The following is a 22,505-nucleotide window of genomic DNA, read 5'->3' on the forward strand; positions in this document are numbered from 1 at the left end:
TTTATTTCTAAATTACACTGTTCAACATTTTAATGAACAAATGTATTTTTTTTTTTTTAGTTGTAAAATTGGTCTGTAGGCTGCCATCTGGAAAATGGAGAACATGGCTAGCCCCATGTGAAATTTCAATATGAAATAAATTTTAAAAAAAAATGGATTTCAATGCAGGATTACGCTGGAGAAGCTCTTTTAAGTGATATGTTTTAGGCAGCGGTGCAATGAGGCCAAGAACTCCTCTGCACCCATTATCAATATATGCAGTATAGGGCATTAAGACATTCTGTGCATTAAGCTACCAAGATATCCCCTCCCCTTCAAGCAAAACAGGCATTGTTTGTCCATATATTGCAATATATTTCAAGCTTATGGGCCTCCCTGCCATTATAGGCATCCCCAAGCATGTCTCCTCCCCCGTTTTCCCTTACTATGCCCACTTACCTCATCTATCCTGTCTAAAGGTGGCCATACACGCACCGATATTATCGTACGAAACCTCGTTTCGTACGATAATCGGTGCGTGTATGGCATGTCGGCGAGTCGACCGATATCGCAGGAAGCTGCTGATATCGGACGACTCGCCGATCGGACCAGTTTGAAAATTTTGATCGGGCGCCATAGAAGGCGCCTGACCAAATTTCTCCCTTCAGAGCTGAATCGGCAAAAGGAGGTAGAAATCCTATTGTTTCTACCTCCTTACCTGCCGATTCAGCCCTGAATGGTGTGTGGCGGATCTTACGATGTTTCGTGCGACCGATGGTCGTACGAAACATCGTCAGATCGCCACGTGTATGGCCACCTTAAGACAGAATTACTGCCTGCACCCTCCTCCAGTCCTTTAGCGATCTTCTCCCCCCAAAGGAGCTGCACCATCATCATTGGCATAGATCCTGTAGCCAATTGAAAAATCAGGCCAGTTCTCCAAAAAAAACCAAAGCCCTTCCCTTCTGCACCAATCTCTCAGCTACACATTTATCTCCCCGTGTTCCCGTTTCCTTCTTAATGTTGTTTGTGGCAGAGGTAATATCTATGAGAAATCTACATTGGAAGTCCTCGCCCTCAAATTATTGCCTAGTTTTTTTGTTTGTTTTTTTTAAATTGTTCTTGAGGACCTTCCCCCCCACTCCTCTAACTTTGGCATTGATACCTATGTGTACCAAGACTGCCAGAACGTCCCCAGCCCCTCCCAATAATCTGTCCACTCCTTCAACCACATGCCAAACTCTAGCACCAGGCAAGCAACATACAGTTCTTGCAACAAAATTACCCTATCCACCTTTCTAATAATTTAATTCCCTATAGCTATAGATTGTCTTCTTTTAAAAGCACTACTCCCCCCACCTGTATTAAAGGTGCTGACCCCCAGTGTGCTCTGAGAGTCAGCCTGCTACGTCCTTCTGGCCAGTTCTACACTCACTTTTATCGGATTAGTTAAGAATTCTAATGCTTCAATATACATTTTGATAAAAGGGACGGTTACCTGCAACTTGCTTGCTTTCAAGGTTAAAAGCCCCAAATGGTTGCCCTTTTATTGTCTCCACCATCATATGGCTTGAGGCTAAATATTTCCATGTATTCATTTGATTCTATTATGGGTTGGCACATCAAGCGTGGTGTTTGTGTGTTTGCAGGAAGAAAGTGCAATGTATACGGATGTAAATTTCAAGTTAAGAAGTTTGCATGGCAAAGAGATTTCAGGAACATTCCCAGTTTGCTTTAGTAATTAGAGAAATGATTTCTAGCAAGGAATGTTTTGCAAAACACAAGGATTGTCACAAACTTTTAAAATTATCATTCTTTGGCAGGGAAATATTCTCTTACTGGAGTTTGGAAACACTAACATAAATGGGAATAATTTATATTTTAAAGGACAACTAAACGTGAAAGTGTAGTGAATTTCATACAAAATGGGGTAATGTAATAGAAGGCACAATGTATAAACCAGGTCTAATTAACGCATAGTTAAAGGAAAAGTAACACTAAAATTAAGTAAGAAATCTATTCTACCCTGCCCCAATAATTGCCCTGTCCTGCAAACCACTTAGTATTTTGAATGCTTTATTAGAAAATATCTGATTAAACTGGGCTTCCGGTCATTTGAAGTAAGGCGATACTGCAAAGGAAGGAGCAGCATCCACTATGCGATGATCGATTGATCAAGCCTAGTCTGACTCCTTCCTATACAGAAGGAAGGCTAGGCTTGATCAATCAATCGTGGCAAAGTGGATGCTGCTCCTTCCTTCGCAGTATTGCCTTACTTCAAATGACCGGAAGCCAAGTTTTAGCAGGTATTTTCTAATAAAGCATTCAAAATACTAAGTGGTTTGGAGGATAGGGCAGTTATTGGGGCAGGGTAGAATAGATTTTTTTACTTGAAATTTTTTTGTGTTACTTTTCCTTTAACAAGCAGCATTTACTGGTCACATTGGTTACAACACCTGTTTCAAACAGTGTAAATACATTACACCATAAGTCACTTCCTAATAACATTATCTAACAGGATTAAAGTGTGATTAAAGTTTTAAAACACCGTATTCATTAACAGTCCTAATTTAGGTTTTCTTTAACTGCAGAAGATGAACATGCATATTACTTCCATAGCTAATATCCCCTATCTTTAGCTGAACTAGTTAATTGTTGATGGTTTAAACAGACTATAAAGTATTTACTGTAAATGAAATGTAAATTTAAATGTGTTCTGAAAACAATTAGTGGCAATGCAAGTTAAAATGTTCAGCAAAGCAATTTCCAGTTCACGAAATTTGGCAAGCTATTACTTTCTGCAAACAAAGTTAACAAAAATAAGAACTAATAAACCCATTTCTTAAGCACTGCATCTTTATTTTTTTTTAAAAAAATGAAATCCAGTATATTTTCGGCTGATTCTGAAAAATGAAAATGTAAGTAACTGTCTAGAATTACAATAATTTTGCATCCTGTAAATGGACTAATGAGAAGAGACCAACAAACTAGCCCATATAATTAAAAAAAAATATATAAACATGGTGGATGAGAGGATTAATGTGTGTTAAGTAAGAGATCTGGGGTGTACTTCAAAAGGGCTCATGCCATGCTTCACCTTAAAAGAACAAAGATTTCCCTTCCTCTTTCATCTAAATAAATAAAAATCCACCATACTATATTTTGTTTATGTACAAAAGAAGGCAACGTTTTAGTCTACTGACTCTTTGCTCACGCTGGCATCCTCAGCTTGATCTTCGACAGATGCTGGGATTGCTGAGGTGTTTTTAAGTGCTACATGTTCCAAGACTCCTCTGTCAATAACGTCTTCTTCCTTAGGGTCCTCATCATCACCACTCTCATTTCCCGACAATTCTTTACTCTCCTCCTTTGCACCGTCAATGTCCATTTTCTCATCTATATGCTCCTCATCGCATGCCTTTCCTTCTACAGGCTTTTTTTCAAGGACTTCAGCTTTCTCCTTAAACACTTCTACTCCCATCATTCTTAGATAATGTAATCTTTCGTTTTTCGGTACAAAAGAACGGATCGATGTTTTCCCACGCCAGCCACAAAGAACAATGGGGCACTGCAGAGTCTCCGGTTCTCTACAGACAAATTGCATGATAAAAAATGATTACAGGTTTAAAACTTAGCCACATCTTTACGCTACTACCAACACACCACCCTAGTTCTTAACTTAGTGAGCACCAGGCAAAGGAGCTGATCTATTGTGATCAGCTGTAGGGTCCCCATTGAGCAACACCTGCTGCACAAAAATCAAAAAAAGCCAACAATTTACAATAGGGTCATTATCTAAACTGAGAACAGAACTTAACTGCGTATGCTTTTGGTCTATCTTGTGCACCATACAGGAGTGTATAGGCTTTTAGATACACAGCGCTTTTTTGACATAGTACAGTGGATCAGGTCCAGTAAGAAAAATACTTATTTCCCATTAACTTATAACAGAGGGATATTTAAAGACTTTTGAATCATATAATAGCAGCATAAATGCAATGAAGTAATTTTGCTTAACCTCTACGTAGTCACATATGCTTTTGATATCACTGCACCACATGTTGCCAGACAATACATAACATGGTATAAAAGAAAACCTGGAGACATTGAATCTACAGCTCTAGTAGTCATGTAAGTGGACATCAGTGCCATAGTTTCTGCAAACCAAACCCATAGGGTTTAAACATACAGGAGAACCACAATTTTACATTAAGGGGACCAGAAAAAAAGGTGTACAATTTGTGAAAATAAACGATCAGGAAAATGCATTATGTATTGTACATTGGTGGGATCACAAAAAACTGTAAAATGTGGGAAAACAACATGAGGGGATATTAAATTGAGGTTTTGCTGTATTAGGATTATTAGCATGCAAAAAACTACTTACTGTGGATCAGGTTCATATTTAAGGACAATGCTTCCCATATCTATAAATAAACACACATTTGCAACATTATTTCCAAGCTATAAATGGACTGCATTACTTTTAACCTCAATTAAGAGAATGCAGAAAAGAACACTTCTGGATCTACCTAGGCCAGTAATAAAATCTGGCATCACAGCTATCTGCATCATAAAAGCGGATACATTAGTTATACACAAATGTACAAATTCTGTCCTGTTATAGTTTTGGTGTCTTACATATGCACCAAGAAGTTTATGATGTGGTTAGGTGCTGTCCCAGGTGTTTATCTACAATTGCTGCTGGAGAGTCACATCTGCAATTCAATTAAGTTGGGTATCTGTAGCAAGGTGTCGCACAAACAATTTAACTACAAAGAGGACACTATCTAATTTATTCAAGCCACCAGTGCACCATTAACATTTTGCACTGGTTTGTCCCCATTTATAATGTAAATTATGTTTGAGTGGCTGCATGCTTAATTCCGTTTTGGAGGTGCAGCTATCGATTTTGTGTTTAGATATTTCACAATTTTTCCATGCACATGGCTAGCCAGTTTATGGCCTGAATTTATTTATCAAAATAAACCTAACAGGAAGATCCAGCCTGTGACTTGCAATCTGCCAACGTGTCTCTTTACTACCAGTAGAAAGTGTCAGCAGTCCAGATTTTTGTCAATTCCAGGGGATATTATATTTACTTACCAAAATTATTGGCTTGTTTCTGTGTTTCTTTACTAAATTTACTAAGGAAAGGATTTTCTTGGGTGAGTAGAACTTTGATATCTTCGATAGATACAGTTACAATTCTCGCATTGATGAACGGATAAAGTGTATATATGCCCTGTACAAGAAGACATTAAAAAACACTTTCATTCTGAGATGTGTGTTAGTAAGCATATCTGTGATTAACTAGCAGTGTTTCAATATTTTCTAGCCTAGCTCTTATCATAGGTAAGCCATCTCTGACATATCAAATAAGGAATATTACAGATCATAGCAGCTTTCTTCAGTGCTGTTCAACTTATTACATTTAGTTGATCAATTAATTAATTCCTTAAACTTCATGATGATGTCATATAGTGTATAAGTCTATGGAGCTTCTGACTAGACTGGTAGCCATAAATATCCTTTGGAAGGCCACATTAGGCCCACAGGCCTTCTGTTGGACAGCCCTGCTCTACGTTATCTACTGGAGATGCACTTTCTTGGAGGCAACCATTGCTTTACAATATAAAATATTTGTACCTCTTGTGCTAATCTGTAAGCACAACCATACTGTTCTCCATCATTGTTGCGGCATAACACCTTTATACCAGTGTTAATTACCTGGCAAAAAATAAAAATCAGAAATTCAGGCAGTCATATTGTTAAATAGAGCATATTATAACAGAAAAAAAAGCTACTCCACCCTCAATATTTTAGAAACGTTTAGACATTCCCCCCGATTTCAGGTGCATGTATGCAAATGAAGTATCAATGCAAACAAGTCCTAAAGATGATGTAAAGTCAAAAAATAAAAACCCAGTCCCAGGTTTCTTTTTGAATAGAGAACCTATTTTCATTATACTAAAAATGTGTACATACATAACTTTGTCGTTGCTTAATGAGAGCACCTCCTAGCTGACACTTTTTGTGATGTCACATGCATGTACATAATTGCCAGTCTGGGACATTAAAGGAACAGTAACACTAAAAAATAAAAATGTTTTAAAATAATTAAAATATAATGTACTGTTGCCCTGTACTGGTAAAAGTTGTGTGTTTGCTTCAGAAACCCTACTATAGTTAATAGAAATAGCTGCTGTGTAGCCATGGGGGCAGCCATTTAAATTGAAAGGAGAAAAGGCACAGGTTACATAAGAAGATACCAGATAAACTGTGTAGAATACAAAGGGAATCTGCTACTTATCTGTTATCTGCTTAGTAACCTGTGCCTTTTCTCTTTTTTTCAATTTAAATGGCTGCCCCCATGGCTACACAGCAGGGTATTTATATAACTGCAGTAGTGTTTATGAAGAAAACACACAACTTTTACCAGTGCAGAGCAATAGTATATAATATATTAATTATTTTTATACACTTTCATTTTTTGGTGTTACTGTTCCTTTAAGTTTAATTTGCATGCTTGTGTCCCATTATGGCCTCCCGCATCAAAACTCAATTGGATTGCTTAAACACAGGTCTGGACACGCATTTTTATTATAGTATTTAAAAAAATGAGGCAAGCAAGAAATACACACGACACCTTTGCACTGACCGTACCTTCATCTTCTCACTATTATGGAGAAGTACATTTCGCAGCTCCTTAGAGACCATATACAACTGCCTTTTTTTTCCCTCCTGTGTTCGTGTCAGTAAGTTCTTTTTAGGGAAGGAAGGATCAAGTGCATAGAACGTCCTGATAATAAGCAATACATACATCAATATATTTAGCAAAACAGCAACAGGCAATTTTATTTACAGTCATAATATTTTAATTCCACCCAACCCCACTCCTAAAAGCCACTGTACAAGCAAGTACAGCACTTACTGGATTGGGTCAAAAATTGGATCATCTTCAGAAACAAAGACAAAAGGATCTTCTTTAAAACCAAACAACTTCATTTTTTTGGAAGGAGGTGGGCTGTTAGAGAGATATATAAATCATTAACTACTGCTGTTCTAAAATAAGAAAAAGAACAAAAATGAAAACTAACTAAAAATGTCTCACCAGCAAACAATATCAGTTTTACTAGAATCACTCTGGTTTGTACAAGGTTTAGTTTCACCATTTTCTGTGTCTACAGCAGGTTCATCTGCCATTCCTGCACTATTCTCAGTGACAGCTTTCACAAGCTCGGGGGCAACAGCAATAGATGCATCACAAGCTGAAACAGGAGGTCTCCTTTGCAGCTGCAACAAAAAAAATTTAGTCACTGCATTACACACTCTCCAAATGACAACTAAGAACTCAAGACAATATTTTGGTATTTAAAAAAAAAGCCCTGGTGATGTATGCAGAGGGCAATGTTTCTATGTCAAGTTCAAATATCCTTTATAATGGGATGTTACAGGTAATGGCAGACAACTAAATTTAAGAAGAAATCAACAAAGCATCAAGCAAATTTAGCTATGCTATATTTGTCACAGTAGCTAGCAAACTCACTGGGAAAGAATGGTTCCCATCATATTTAACTGACAGTGCTATACCTTTGGCTGTCGTTTGTTCCATGGCATTGGTGCTTTCTTTATCAACACAGCTACAAAGAATCCTCCTGTGTTTTGATGATGCGGTAGTATTCGCATGCTGAAACATTGAAGAGGAAAATACACAGAATGATGATTGGACATTGCACAATAATTGTCCTGCATTGCAAATAATTTTAAATATAGTTTAATCAAAGGGTGTTCGGATAGACAGGAGACGTGTATACATGTGTGTGTATGTGTGTCTGTATTATGTATAATCATCTTGATAAAGGTCCCGAGTGAGGACCGAAACGTCGATCTAAATAAAATGAGTAACTTTTTTTGATAAAATTTTCCTGGTGTGCATCAGCATTTTTTACATTTATATTGTTTCTCTGATTTACACCCAGGTTGTAACTCCTATAAGTGTGTGCCTCAGCCTTTTTCTACATACATATACATATACACATACACATACATACACACACACACACATACATACATACAATTCATTTACAGGTTAGTAAACACTAATTTTAGTAGTAATATTTTAAAAGTTCATTTAATCTAATATAGTAATATAATGTGCAATTCACTGAGTCACGCGACTAAAAATTATTTAGAAATACAACACTAAGCATCATTAAAGTGTCATAATATGCAAATATCCTACCAACGGTTTAGATTCATTGATTTCAATTTCTCCTCATCTTTTGGCGGAAACATTGTTGGGCGAATCTGAGTATGTCTGCTTGTGGGAATATCTTCCCATTTCTCATACCAGTGTCCTTCTTTTGTCATTACCTGTTTAGTTGAATACAATTATTGGTTAAAACCTGCATATAAATAAGAGTCAAAAAAATGTCTAACCAATGCTTGCTTACCTTCCACTGGGTAATCCCAGGCATCCATTTTAAGCCAGGAATTTCTGAAGCCACGTCAGCAAGCTCCAGGGAACCTAGATACAAAATGTAATTTGCAACATACTGAAGTACAATCCATAGAAAGTTTGAATACATGTCATATAAAAGGAATGCAACACTTGAACCTGAACCTAGATTTCTTATGGTGGAAAAAAGCAGAAAATCTTATACTATATATTTCCTTACGCTTGCTTCACGATTTTTATTTTCTTGCATCACTCTGAAATATAACATTTCTTACCTTCACTTTTGTCCAACAGAGAAGCTATAACAGCCTCATCTTCAACAGGATTCAAAGAGCACGTAGAATAGACCATTCGGCCCCCTTCTGCTAACTGTTCTACCCCACGGGTAGCAATCCTAATCTGTAGCCTAGAAAAATCACAGAACTTGCATAAACTGTTATATTATATTGGCCTGAGATGGCTGCACACTTTCCATGTTATCCAATATAAAAAGTAAAATGACAGTTAAAATTAATAGAAACTGGACTTTAGACTTTTTACCCATGTAACTGCAAGCTGTTCAAAGTTGTCCACTTCTTCCACACGTCAATGTTTTTCCTCAAAGTCCCATCACCGCTGCAAAAATTAATACTTGCATAAGCTTTCCAGGAATGATTACTGGGATGTGCAATATCATCAGTCAAAAAGCAAGTCCTTAAATTGGTTAAGATATTACAAATTGGAGTGTATTGATAAAGGCTTATATTTTTTTTTTACTAAATTATTCTAAGAAAATACATTAGGCTAATAAAAAAATCAAACACAAAAAGGAAGAAATAAAATAACAGTAATGTATATTTGGGTTCCCTAAATTCAAATACCTTAGGATGCGCGGCAGCAGACCAGATGTATGTGTTGCAATAAGTTTAATCGGAATAGCTTACAACAAGCATATGGGTTACAGCATGAACAGATGGTAACACTACTCATACACTTAAATGACCAACATTATCTTTATTATGGACTCTTATCTTCAGGCTGCAAAGACTGCACCTAGATTCGAGAAATCTTCCTACACAAATAATGAGGAAAGCTGAGAAGTGAAGTCTGTGACCAGACTGTGCCCAGTAGGATAGGGGCAAAAACCCTGTATAGTCTGTTTTGCCAAGTTCTTGTTTTTTTAAGAAGGCAGGCAAGCAACTTATCTAATAAGATAAGATCTAATAAGATAAAAGAATACAGGGTGTGATGAAAAAACTTTCAAACCCTTTTGGACAATAGAAAAGGAGGAGGAGTGTGTCTGTTCGTTAAGCAAAAATTAAAAGCAAATATTAAAGAGGAAGTGATGGGGGTAACAGAGGGAGCTGAATCCTTATGGGTTGAGCTTCTCACAGATAGTAAAGAATCTACCAAACTAATTGTAGGGGTATGCTATAGACCCCCTAATGTAAGTGAGGAGCAGGAGGCTCAGCTCCTGTTGCAAATAGAAAAGGCTGCTAGTTTGGGGCAAGTGATAATAATGGGGGATTTTAATTATCCTGATATTGACTGGAGCCAGGACAGTAGATGGAAACAAGTTTATGAACTTGCTGCATGACAACTTTATGTCACAGGTTGTTAAGGAGCCAACCAGGAACCATGCTATACTGGATCTAGTGTTCTCTAATGACCCAGAACATATAGCAAATGTGCAAGTGGTTGAACCCCTGGGTAATAGTGATCATAATGTTATTTCATTTGGTGTTTGGTGCAGGAAACAAATTTACACGGGGGCAAAAAAGACAATGAATTTTAGGAAGGAAAATTTTAGCTCCTTAAGGGCAGCGCTTCAGGGCATAGATTGGGGCATTATGACTTCTGATAAAAACACAGAGCAGAAATGGATGTCATTTAAAATGATATTAAATCATTACTGTTCTCAATTTATTCCATTAATAAGAAAAAGTAGAAGTGTTAAGAATCACCCTATGTGGCTTAACTCTGAGGTAAAGAAGTTAATAAGGGGAAAAAAAAGGAAAGCTTTTAAGAAATATAAGTCAGAGGGGACAGTAGCTGCATTTAATGAATATAAACACTATAACAAGTGTTGTAAAACAGCAATCCGGAAGGCAAAGATAGAAAATGAGGAGCGCATTGCGGCAGAGGCCAAGACTAACCTCAAAAAGTTTTTTAAGTATATTAATAGTAAAATGATGCAGGTTGAGGGTGTGGCCCAATTGAGTTATAGTAACAATATGGTTAGAGCGGATACAGAAAAGGCAGATGTGCTTAACCAGTTCTTTTCTTCTGTGTATACAGTAGAGGAGCCAGAGTGCCAAGTCCCACCCAATAGCTGCACTGTTGCCTCAGCTCCAACTACACAGTGGTTGACACAGGATATGGTGCTTAAAGGGTTACACAAGATAAATGTAAACAAGGCACCTGGGCCAGATGGAATACACCCTCAGGTACTGAGAGAGCTAGGGTCAGATTTACAGTGGCCCTTGTTTCTGATATTCTCAGACTCGCTTTCATCAGGTATGGTACCTACGGATTGGAAGAAGGTGAATGTCATTCCTATATTTAAAAAGGGAGTAAGATCTCAGCCTGGCAATTATGGGCCTGTTAGTTTGACATCCGTGGTGGGCAAGTTATTTGAAAGCTTGTTAAGGGATCACATACAAAATTATGTACTGGAGAATGCCATTATGAGCAGTAATCAGCATGGCTTTATGAAGGACAGGTCATGTCAGACCAATTTAATTGCTTTTTATGATGAGGTAAGTAAAAAGCTGGACAGTGAAGATGCAGTAGATATAATCTATTTGGATTTTGCCAAAGCATTTGATACCGTTCCCCACAAACGACTGCTTTCTAAACTAAGGTCTATTGGTCTTAGTGAAGTCATTTGCACATGGATAGAAAACTGGCTACAGGATCAGGTACAGAGGATGGTTGTTAATGGTACATTCTCTACTTAAAATAAGGTTCTCAGTGGGGTCCCTCAGGGTTCTGTACTGGGCCCACTTTTGTTTAATTTGTTCATAAAATGACTTGGGGGAGGGTATTATAAGCAATGTATCAGTGTTTGCAGATGACACAAAACTCTGCAGACCAGTCAACTCTATCCAGGATGTGGCATCCTTGCAGCAGGATCTTGACCAACTGGCAATCTGGGCGGCTAAGTGGCAGATGATATTTAATGTGGATAAATGTAAGGTCATGCACCTGGGATGTAAAAATATGCAAGCCACTTATACCCTTAATGGGACTGCACTAGGCAAATTCATAATGGAGAAGGACCTTGGAGTCCTTGTAGATAATAAACTTGGCTGTAGCAAGTAATGTCAGGCAGCAGCTGCAAGGGCAAACAAGGTTTTGAGCTGTATTAAAAGGGGTATAGATTCACGGGAGGCGGGGGTTATTCTTCCCCTTTACAGAGCGCTAGTAAGGCCCCATCTAGAATATGCTGTCTAGTTCTGGTCTCCAGTGCTCAAACGGGACATGATTGAGTTAGAGAGGGTCAAGAGAAGGGCAACTAAGTTGGTAAAGGGTATGGAAAGTCTCAGTTATGAAGAAAGACTGGGCAAGTTGGGTCTGTTTACACTGGAGAAGAGGCGCTTAAAGGAACAGTAACACCAAAAAATTAAAGTGTATAAAAGTAATTACAATATAATGTACTGTTGCCCTGCATTGCTACAACTGGTGTGTTTGCCTCAGAAAGACTACTATAGTTTATATAAGTAAGCTGCTGTGTAGCCATGGGGGCAGCCATTCAAAGGAGAAAAGGCACAGGTTACTTAGCAGATAACATACAATCGCCCATTATATGGGGCTTATCTACTAGTTATCTGCTATGTAACCTGTGCCTTTTCTCCTTTTTTCCAGCTTGAATGGCTGCCCCCATGGCTACACAGCAGCTTATTTATATAATAGTTTTTTTGTAGCAAAAACACCATTTTTTTGCAGACTAACAGCACATTATATTTTAATTACTTTAAAACACTTTAATTTTTTGATGTTACTGTTCCTTTAAGAGGTGACATGATAACTATGTATAAATATATAAGGGGATCATATAATAACCTTTCTAATGTTTATTTACCAGTAGGTCCTTCCAACGGACACGAGGGCACCCACTCCGTTTAGAAGAAGGGAGGTTCCATTTAAATATTCGGAAAGGATTTTTTACTGTGACAGCTGTGAAGTTGTGGAATTCCCTCCCCGAATCAGTTGTGCTGGCTGAAACATTATATAACTTTAAGAAGGGGCTGGATGGATTCTTAGCAAGTGAGGGAAACACAGGGTTATGGGAGATAGCTCTCAGTACAAGTGAGGGAATACAGGGATATGGGAGATAGCTCTTAGTACAAGTTGATCCAGGGACTGGTCCGATCTTGGAGTCAGGAAGGAATTTTTTCCCCTCTGCAGCAAATTAGAGAGGCTTCAGATGGGGTTTTTTTTTGCCTTCCTCTGGATCAGCTAGTAGTTAGGCAGGTTATATATAGGCATTATGGTTGAACGTGATGGACGTATGTCTTTTTTCAACCCAACTTACTATGTTACTATGTAATTTTATTTCCATGTAGCTAAAGAAACAGAAACTCAAACAGCTAAGCGTAACATTCAGGAAAACATAAAAATCCGTTTTTGACTGTATTATAATCACAAAGATTTACCTGCATGGTACATCACAGAGTATTCTGTCGTAGTACAACACCTCTCTAGAACCATTGTTCTCTACTAGTAGTCTGGGAATGCTGGAAGCATCATGGTTTACTACCATAATGCAAGGACTGTTTAGTCTCTTGGCTTGATGAACCAGTAAGTAACAGCGTTTATTGTCAACATCATTTGCAATGACAAAACCCTCTGGTGTAGGAAAGAAAAAAGAGCAACTTAATTGAAATGCATGTCCTCAATTTTTTAAAAAACCATGACTGTGAAGTTTAATATGCAGCCACTAAACAAACACTCAAAGTAATATGGATTTAGATATTTTCAAGTAAAAAAAATTCCATTAAGATAGATTTAGTTATTTGAATAAATAAAATTAAATAAATGCAGATCTGCATAATACACAATATACAACTACATTTTGGGGTCTATATTTAAAATAAAGTTTCCTCAGACAAGTACTACTAAAAAAGTGTTCCTAGAGCCAACTCTACTACAATATTACAAGTGTTTCTAAAGCAGCCATCTTTTAAAGCAACACCAAAAAATAATTGTTTTAAAGTAATATAATATACAATATAATGCACATTGGCCCTGCACATGTAAAACTGGTGTGTTTGCTTCAGAAACTCTATTATAGTTAAAAATTCCCTGCTGTGTAGCCATGGGAACAGCCATTCAAGTTGGAAAAAATGAGAAAAGGCACACATTACATAACAGATAACAGATAAGTCCTGTGGAATATAATGGTGTTTTATCTGTTATCTGCTCTGTAACCTGTGCCTTTTCTCTTTTTTTCAGCTGAAATGGCTGCCCCCATGGTTACATAGCAGGGTATTTATAGAAACGCTAGTAGAAGTTGTAACTTTTACCAGTGCAGGGCAACAGTACATTATGTTTTAATTATGTCGATACATTGCCATATCTTGGTGTTACTGTTCCTTTAAGAGTAAAATTCTCTTTAGTTATCTAATGCCTTTTTTTTTTATAATATCACTATTTTTAAATAACCAAGACCACAAACATTTTTCTTCTTTTTCATTTATACTTGACATAATTGGTCTTATGTGTATGGACAAACAAGAGGTCATCAATAGAATTAGTTGCTTACCTTCCTTCTGTCTGGAACACAGCAAACGGTTACACAAGGATGGAAAGCCAATATGGTGCAAAAGTCTAAATTTTACTACCAGGATTAAGGATCTACTCTTCAATCCATGAACACAACACAAACTTTTTAAATATGTTTAGGAAAGCATTTCCTTAACACCTACCAGGAAAGGGTACATTCATATCGGCATGTAACATTTCAATTATCTGGGCTGTTTTTGATCCAGGAGCAGCACACATATCCAGAATCTAGGAAAGATAACACGTGGTTATTATACTATTGCAATGGAAAACAAACAGTACAGGTATGGGCCCTGTTATCCAGAATGCTCGGGACCTGGGGTTTTCCGGATAAGGGGTCTTTCCATAATTTGGATCTCTTACCTTAAGTCTAATGAAAAAATTATTTAAACAGTAATTAAACCCAATAAGATTGTTTTGGCTCCAATAAGGATTAATTATATCTTGGTTAGGATCAAGCACTGTTTTATTATTACAGAGAAAAAGCAAATAACTTTTAAAAATGTTAATTATTTGATTAAAATGGAGTCTATGGGAGATGACCTTTCCATAATTCGGAACTTTCTAGATAATGGGTTTCCAGATAAGGGGTCTGATACCTGTATTTATGTACTTAAACATGTGGAGGGTTACTTTTTTTTTTGTACCCCATACCCCATACCCCAATTTACAGTACATGTAATGCAAGAACAGAGGCAGCTAATCTAGTGCTAATTAAAGTTAAGGCTGCATGGATCAAATCTTTAACTGACCTTGTGATGCGGCTGAACTTTCAGAAGGACTGGTGGAATCATACTAACAGCCTCTTGCCGACTAATGTTGCCCTGGAAGTGAGCAAAGTGAATACATAACACATTGAATGAAATTAAAACGCAAATAAAAAAAAAAAAAATTAAATTATTTGCTAGTAGAAATTGCAGATACTATTAAGTATTTAGTAGATGATTTGGTGAACCACACACAAGAAATAAATAAAAAGTCTGCGCTATATGCTAATACAATGCTAGATTTAAAATAAACATGACTAATTTTGGATTACAAAGTAGCCTATACTGCAGGTACACAGCCCAAGCAAGGTTTTTAAAAAGTAAAACCTAGGTTTTATACCGATTCTGTTTCGTTGACAAGAAACTGATGAAACTTTTCCAGTTCTGGAGACTTTCTAATTATTTTCCTGCTCAGATTGGTATGCCAGGCAAGCTCTTCAGGGTACCTAAAAAAACAGTTATATCAGTGTATAGGGTTAGAACTTTATATCTTGCCATAAGAAGCAGAGACAGAAACAATGCACTAAAACTTGGTTTCCTTTCATTGGCATAAGGATTTTGACATTAGGACCAAACACGTTTAACTTCTGAACTTGAAATCTCCTATACAGTGGTGTGAAAAACTATTTGCCCCCTTCCTGATTTCTAATTCTTTTGCATGTTTGTCACACTTAAATGTTTCTGCTCATCAAAAACCATAAACTATTAGTCAAAGATAACATAATTGAACACAAAATGCAGTTTTTAAATGAAGGTTTACGTTATTAAGGGAGAAAAAAAACTCCAAATCTGCATGGCCCTGTGTGAAAAAGTGATTGCCCCCTAGTTAAAAAATAACTTACCTGTGGTTTATCACACCTGAGTTCAATTTCTGTAGTCACCCCCAGGCCTGATTACTTCCACACCTCAATCAAGAAATCACTTAAATAGGAGCTACCTGACACAGAGAAGTAGACCAAAAGCACCTCAAAAGCTAGACATCATGCCAAGATCCAAAGAAATTCAGGAACAAATGAGAACAAAAGTAATTGAGATCTATCAGTCTGGTAAAGGTTATAAAGCCATTTCTAAAGCTTTGGGACTCCAGCGAACCACAGTGAGAGCCATTATCCACAAATGGCAAAAACATGGAACAGTGGTGAACCTTCCCAGGAGTGGCCGGCCGACCAAAATTACCCCAAGAGCGCAGAGACAACTCATCCGAGAGGCCACAAAAGACCCCAGGACAACATCTAAAGAACTGCAGGCCTCACTTGCCTCAATTAAGGTCAGTGTTCACGACTCCACCATAAGAAAGAGACTGGGCAAAAACGGCCTGCATGGCAGATTTCCAAGGCGCAAACCACTTTTAAGCAAAAAGAACATTATGGCTCGTCTCAATTTTGCTAAAAAACATCTCAATGATTGCCAAGACTTTTGGGAAAATACCTTGTGGACCGACGAGACAAAAGTTGAACTTTTTGGAAGGTGCGTGTCCCGTTACATCTGGTGTAAAAGTAACACAGCATTTCAGAAAAAGAACATCATACCAACAGTAAAATATGGTGGTGGTAGTGTGATGGTCTGGGGTTGTTTTGCTGCTTCAGGACCTGGAAGGCTTGCTGTGATAGATGGAACCATGAATTCTACTGTCTACCAAAAAATCCTGAAGGAGAATGTCCGGCCATCTGTTCATCAACTCAAGCTGAAGCGATCTTGGGTGCTGCAGCAGGACAATGACCCAAAACACACCAGCAAATCCACCTCTGAATGGCTGAAGAAAAACAAAATGAAGACTTTGGAGTGGCCTAGTCAAAGTCCTGACCTGAATCCTATTGAGATGTTGTGGCATGACCTTAAAAAGGTGGTTCATGCTAGAAAACCCTCAAATAAAGCTGAATTACAACAATTCTGCAATGATGAGTGGGCCAAAATTCCTCCAGAGCACTGTAAAAGACTCGTTGCAAGTTATCGCAAACGCTTGATTGCAGTTATTGCTGCTAAGGGTGGCCCAACCAGTTATTAGGTTCAGGGGGCAATTACTTTTTCAAACAGTGCCATGTAGGTTTGGATTTTTTTTCTCCCTAAATAATAAAAACCCTCATTTAAAAACTGCATTTTGTGTTTACTTGTGTTATCTTTGACTAATAGTTAAATGTGTTTGATGATCAGAAACATTTTGTGTGACAAACATGCAAAAGAATAAGAAATCAGAATAGTTTTTCACACCACTATAAATACAAATCAACTTGTTAAAACTACAGTCTGCGATGAATACTTACTTATCATTTAAACCAATGGTAAATGTGAATTTTTCTTGATGCAGCCATCAAACAATTAAGGGATGATATGATAACTATGTATAAATATATAAAGGGCTCGTATAGCAATCTTTCAAATGCTTTAGAATTGTGAAGATGTGGAATCCCCTCCTTGAATCAGTCATACTGGCTGACACATCAGATGGCATCTCATCCTTCTTGAAGCTTTTTTAGCAAGCAAGGGTTGGATGGCCTTTAATGAAGTAAGGGAAATACAGGGGTTATGGAAGATAGTTCTTAGTACAAGTTGATCCAGGGACTTGTCCGATGGCCATCTTGGAGTTGGGAAGGAATTTTTTCCCCCTATGTGCCAAACTGGAGAGGCTTCAGAAGGGGTTTTTGCCTTCCTTTGGATCAACTAGAAGTTAGGCAGGTTATATATAGGCATTAAGGTTGAACTTGATGGACATATGTCTTTTTTTCAACCTAACAATAATAAAACTTGGAATTTATTGGAGAAATTGACTGTAGCCGCAAACTGCAGGCCAAAGTCTTCACTAGCCATTAAATTTAGTGAGCAGGTCACTGAAAACCAGAGCTAGTGCAGATGCAGTCATTCAATCTACTTATACAGAAGGAGGAGAAAGGAAATTGGTCACAGCCAATGGAGGGCAATGTTGTAGCTCCAACATGCTCCACAACTGAGTTGAATATTATAATGCTTTTCCTTCTCTTCTACTAACATAAAAAAGCATACATACATTAGACATATATCTTCTAATTTTACTGCTGTGGTTGGTAAAGGGCAAATGCATGTGTCCTGTGCTCTGACAAAATTAAACCTAAAAGGTTAGCAGCTGTCCAAATTCTGTATCAACTTTTAGCTGCATGCACTGGACAGCATAATAAGCCCCCTTTTTATATTGCCTCTAAACAGTATTTACTTTGCTTAAATCTAGCAATAAATTACAACTCCCGGCATATCCTGAAAGAGTGTTACAGAATGCAGTGAGTTTTAGTTGTTCCACAACATGTTACAATTTTAACATCCGATTGCTCTATTGATATAACCTAGGCCTACACTTAGACATACATACATTCTATTGAAACTGGGGACCCCTGACTAATGTGGGACCACCAGAATCTTTCAATCCTGATGGTAAAAGACTTTCTGGACCTTGACAAAGTGCAAAGGTTTATTGCTCCTTTGCTCAGATTCTTGTAATCTATTCTGGGTTGGTCTGCAACACATAACTACAAATAAATATTCTTCTTAAAAGGTGATATTCACCTTAAGACAGTAGTAGTAGTCTGAAACTAAAGAGCCCCTGTCAGAAAAAACATTTTTGTAAATCATCTTTATTATTTAAATTGTTTCGTTTTGAAGCTACAGACAAGGATCTGCACGGTTAAATCTCTCTCTCCTCTGTTCTCTCTTCTCTTTGAAAGGAATTGCCGACACCAATTTGCATTCTGCCCAAACAGGAAGTTGACAATGAACTGGTTAATGCTTTCCCACTTTTGCTATATTTGTATATAAGATACCATTGGCAGGCAAGATTCAGCCAATTTAAATAATAAAGATAATTTACAAAAATATTTTTTCTCATTGAAATTATTTTATTACATTTCCTTTTTTAATTCTCACCAGCTTAATGGCTGTGGAGCTTCTATCTTCTGCCCATCAACCTCAATATCTTGCAGTTCTTTGAAGTATTTCTCCTTCAGACAATGCAGTATTTCTTTAGCATGGCTTAAAAGAAAAATAATTATTCAAATATATACTCAAATCAGTTTCAAAAATTTAAGAGAAAAGCTAAACAAATAAACTGTACTGTCCAGCTCAGGCCAGTGATACACCTAACACACAACTTTCTTAGCACAGTCCTTCTATATTTAAATGTAAAGGTATAACGCACTGGCACATTTTTTTTTCCCCCCACAATGTGTGTCCTTGAGACGGCTTCTTTTTTTTTTTCAGCCCAAAGTCAACCCAAAATATGATTTGCCTAATAAAAGAATTCTTTGCAATACACATTCATTACAAACTTGCAATGGTTTGTGACTTATTTGTATATGTAATTGCTATTAGAAGTAGTGCTTGCCAGTCCTTTTCTATTCTCTGCCCTGGTGGCTCTGGCATTTGAAACAATATAACACAAGCCAGCAGACTGGCAGACCTGTCTTGCTGGAGGAGACTGAGCTTTGCAACACTGTTAAAAAAGTAACAATCAGGAATTCAATAAATGCTGCTTTCAATAGCAATTACATTTACAAATACCTTTTAAAGCAATAAAAAATTACAATAAATTCACATTGGAAAGCTGCTTGGAATTAGGCAAAACAATTATTTTTGGGGTTGACGTCCTTTAATGACAAAATATATGATAAGTGAATCAGTGGAAATGAGGAAAACATCACCTTTAAGATATTATAACATGTTTAAATGGTTAACTATTTTTGCTATGCCCTGATGATTTCATAACATATATATTACATAATTTAAAATAGAAATATGCAAGTGTTTATTTGCTGGAAATATACTAAATGTGTGCACAGGGATTTAGGTCACATACATCTTCGGTATTGATGCTTGCTGTTGGGGGATAATCATCTAGCAGTTGATTTACAGTATGGTTTCTATAAGGCAACTAAAGCAACTTGAACCTCTTTGCAGGTGTTTTTTCTTTGTGTAAACATAAGGAATGGTTGAAACAGAAAAAGATAAATATGAGGGGTATCTGAAAGGACCAATTTGCTTTCCGATTGACAGGTCAGTGACCCCAGCAACTAAATGGCATTTTATATTTTAGGCTCTGACAAAAAAAAGGGGCAGAAAAGAAAAGGAAGCAAAATAAAAGCCACAAAAAAAATTGAAAAAATGTCACCACTATATTCATAGTAAGGGTTTGTTTTAAGATGTACTTTTTTTTTTTTTTTTTTAAGATTGATGTACCTTTTGTATCCTGTGATTCTTATGGTAGCCGGAAGGGGTTCCCGGAGAGAAGCCATGAACTTGTCCCACTCCCCATCAGGTACAATCTTTAGTTCCTGATAATAATGTTCAAATAATTTGTTTTCTTTGATGATTTCAGGGTAACCACATTCCCAAGCCTTGAAAAACAAACAAATATAACTTAAGTTAAATTTCTTAGAATGGTTGTACTGGAATAGTTTCTTATACCCTTGGGACCTGGGGTTTTTCAGATAAGGGATCTTTTCATAATTTGGATCACCATTACTAAAAGGACATGTAAACCCCACACACAAAAATCAGTGAACAGCCTCTTTGAAATCTTTCAGTACCTGCCATACTGGTTGTCCTGAGGTTAATAGTAAGGCTGCAACATCACTTAGATTTCCTTCTCCTCCTGTAACCCACTCGCCGCCCCCCCTCAAGAATTTGCTTTGACTTCTAGCTTGTGGGCATGCTCAGTGAGTGGGTTCTAAGCTCAGATTACTAAACATGTCCTCCAGTCTAGCAGCCAGTGAAGAGATGGCATTGCAGGTTTCCATAGAAACTCATCTCTAGCTGTCTGCTTCAGTTTTTTTCTCCTGAGCTCAGCTTTACCATTACAGTGCTCAAACAAAGTAGAACTTTTATCAAAGACAGTTCTGCCAGTGTGAGCCTGTATTCTTGATGAAATGTATGCTGAATAAGGGTCTGTGTTTGTGTGCAGTTTGCAGATTTAAATATTACTGATTATTTATCAGAGGAAAAATGGCCACCGGGTGAAAGCTGCTATTTGCTTTAGGAACATGTGATAGTGCTGGCAAGCGGAGGGGATATATGCAGTACAAATAATGCTATTTGGGTGGGGAAGACGTGCCCAACTGATATACATTGTAGGCTTTGAGTAGGATTGAGTAGAGCAGGAACTGACTGCCTGTGACATTGCAACACACAGAGTGACACTGGGCGTCTTCAGCTGCAACAGCACTGCTAGTAGTTCTGCATGTGTATGCCTGGTCAGCTCAAAGTTGTAAGTCATTTTGGGAATGGCAGTGAGTAGTATCGTAACACTAGGCTGTTAGTTGGAATCCCTCCCCTAATTTCTGTACCCAGGGCCCACCATCCAGTTAGTCCCTTAATTGTAATCATCAAGAATTATTTTTAACTTCATCATAAAAAAAAAAAATCTGTACTATGATAATTGCATTTTATATACAACTATGTAGCATGATTGTGAAGCAGTATACTTAGATTAGGTCACTTGCTGAGATGTTTTGCACTGTCGATTGAGCAGCACTGCTTTTAGTTTCATTTTGTTGGGTGTTTACACAAAATAGGCATGAGAAAGCCAGGTGGCAGGTGAGTCATTATCATCACTGGTGTGCCTAACATATCAGTACCAGCAATTTAGCTTTAGTTCTCCTCAAGCACATCATATATGGTAGGTGTAACTAGATAGATAGTTTTGTATTTTTTTTTTGTATAACTAGAGTTCAAATACCAGTAAAAGTGCTAACTTTTAATACTGGACTTTATGTAGTATATTTTGTTTTCCTGTTCTAAAAGCCACACTAAGCATTAACAACATAAAAGTGTATTTTATACCAGGTTGGGCCTGCAATCTATTCGCCCCTGCCCAAGCTCACCGCCTGCTCTCTAGCTTTGCGCCGCTGCTCTTCCTCTGCGGGACTTCGCTGCTCAGTGCTCCTTTGGTGCCTCTGGCGGTTTCGCCGATTTCTGCGGCCCATAATGCCCCAACGCACAAGGAGATTACGACAGGAATGGAAAATAGTTGGTTGATTCCAAGACTACAAGACTGACTGCAGATAAGAAAAGAAAGATTATTTTCCCTACTACAACTAATGTTAATCAGTTTATTTTCACTTTGTAAATAACGCCCCAGCCCAAATACGTGCTGCTTCTCTACAACCACAAGCATCCCGCCCCAGACAGTGTACTTCCACTTCAGCACACATACTTAAGATTTCTGCAGTAATGCGGAAAAATGATATATTATAAAGTATTCACATATTAAAGCACGCTTAACCTTCCGTTCCCTTGTCTAAAAGAAGGGAAATTATGATTCAAAGTTAGAACTAATAGTAAACAGCAAAAAAATAACCGTACAAACACAGAAAAGCAACACTCACTTCTGTGATCAAACACGTGTTAAGTAAGCGCATTTGACCGTGGCGATGACGTCCAAAGTCGGCGCCGGCATGGATTCACCTGAAGGGGAATCAAAAAGCAACGCTAGTGCTGAGGAGGCCATGTTTGTTAGTGGAATTTTGTAGCCTGTCTAAATGAATTACTGTCTGACGCCATAGTACGAGAGAAAA

At 37.5% G+C, this 22,505-nt stretch overlaps 1 protein-coding gene across 3 annotated transcripts; it reads right to left on the reverse strand.

Moving 5' to 3' along the window:
- Positions 1–2,821: 2,821 nt before the first annotated feature.
- nsun2 (NOP2/Sun RNA methyltransferase 2) lies at positions 2,822–22,449 on the reverse strand. Of its 3 annotated transcripts, none has more exons than NM_001015962.2 (20): positions 22,317–22,371; positions 21,813–21,986; positions 20,170–20,327; positions 18,862–18,966; positions 15,314–15,419; positions 14,959–15,030; positions 14,350–14,434; positions 13,078–13,270; positions 8,981–9,055; positions 8,716–8,846; positions 8,436–8,509; positions 8,225–8,355; positions 7,573–7,669; positions 7,094–7,275; positions 6,914–7,006; positions 6,646–6,781; positions 5,629–5,709; positions 5,086–5,224; positions 4,367–4,406; positions 2,822–3,566 (listed from the first exon to the last, which is right to left on the reverse strand). In NM_001015962.2, the coding sequence occupies exons 2-20, from the start codon at positions 21,912–21,914 to the stop codon at positions 3,170–3,172; spliced, it is 2,397 nt and encodes a 798-aa protein (NP_001015962.1). In that variant the 5' UTR covers positions 21,915–21,986; positions 22,317–22,371; the 3' UTR covers positions 2,822–3,169. The 3 variants fall into 3 exon arrangements, with proteins under 3 accessions (NP_001015962.1, XP_012820120.1, XP_012820119.1); XM_012964666.3 differs by lacking the exon at positions 22,317–22,371 and adding an exon at positions 22,195–22,213 and having other exon boundaries at positions 2,823–3,566; XM_012964665.3 differs by having other exon boundaries at positions 2,855–3,566; positions 22,294–22,449.
- Between the last annotated feature and the right edge of the window lie 56 nt (positions 22,450–22,505).

The sequence above is a fragment of the Xenopus tropicalis genome, chromosome 6 (assembly GCF_000004195.4).
Source record: "Xenopus tropicalis strain Nigerian chromosome 6, UCB_Xtro_10.0, whole genome shotgun sequence".
Lineage (NCBI taxonomy): Eukaryota > Metazoa > Chordata > Amphibia > Anura > Pipidae > Xenopus > Xenopus tropicalis.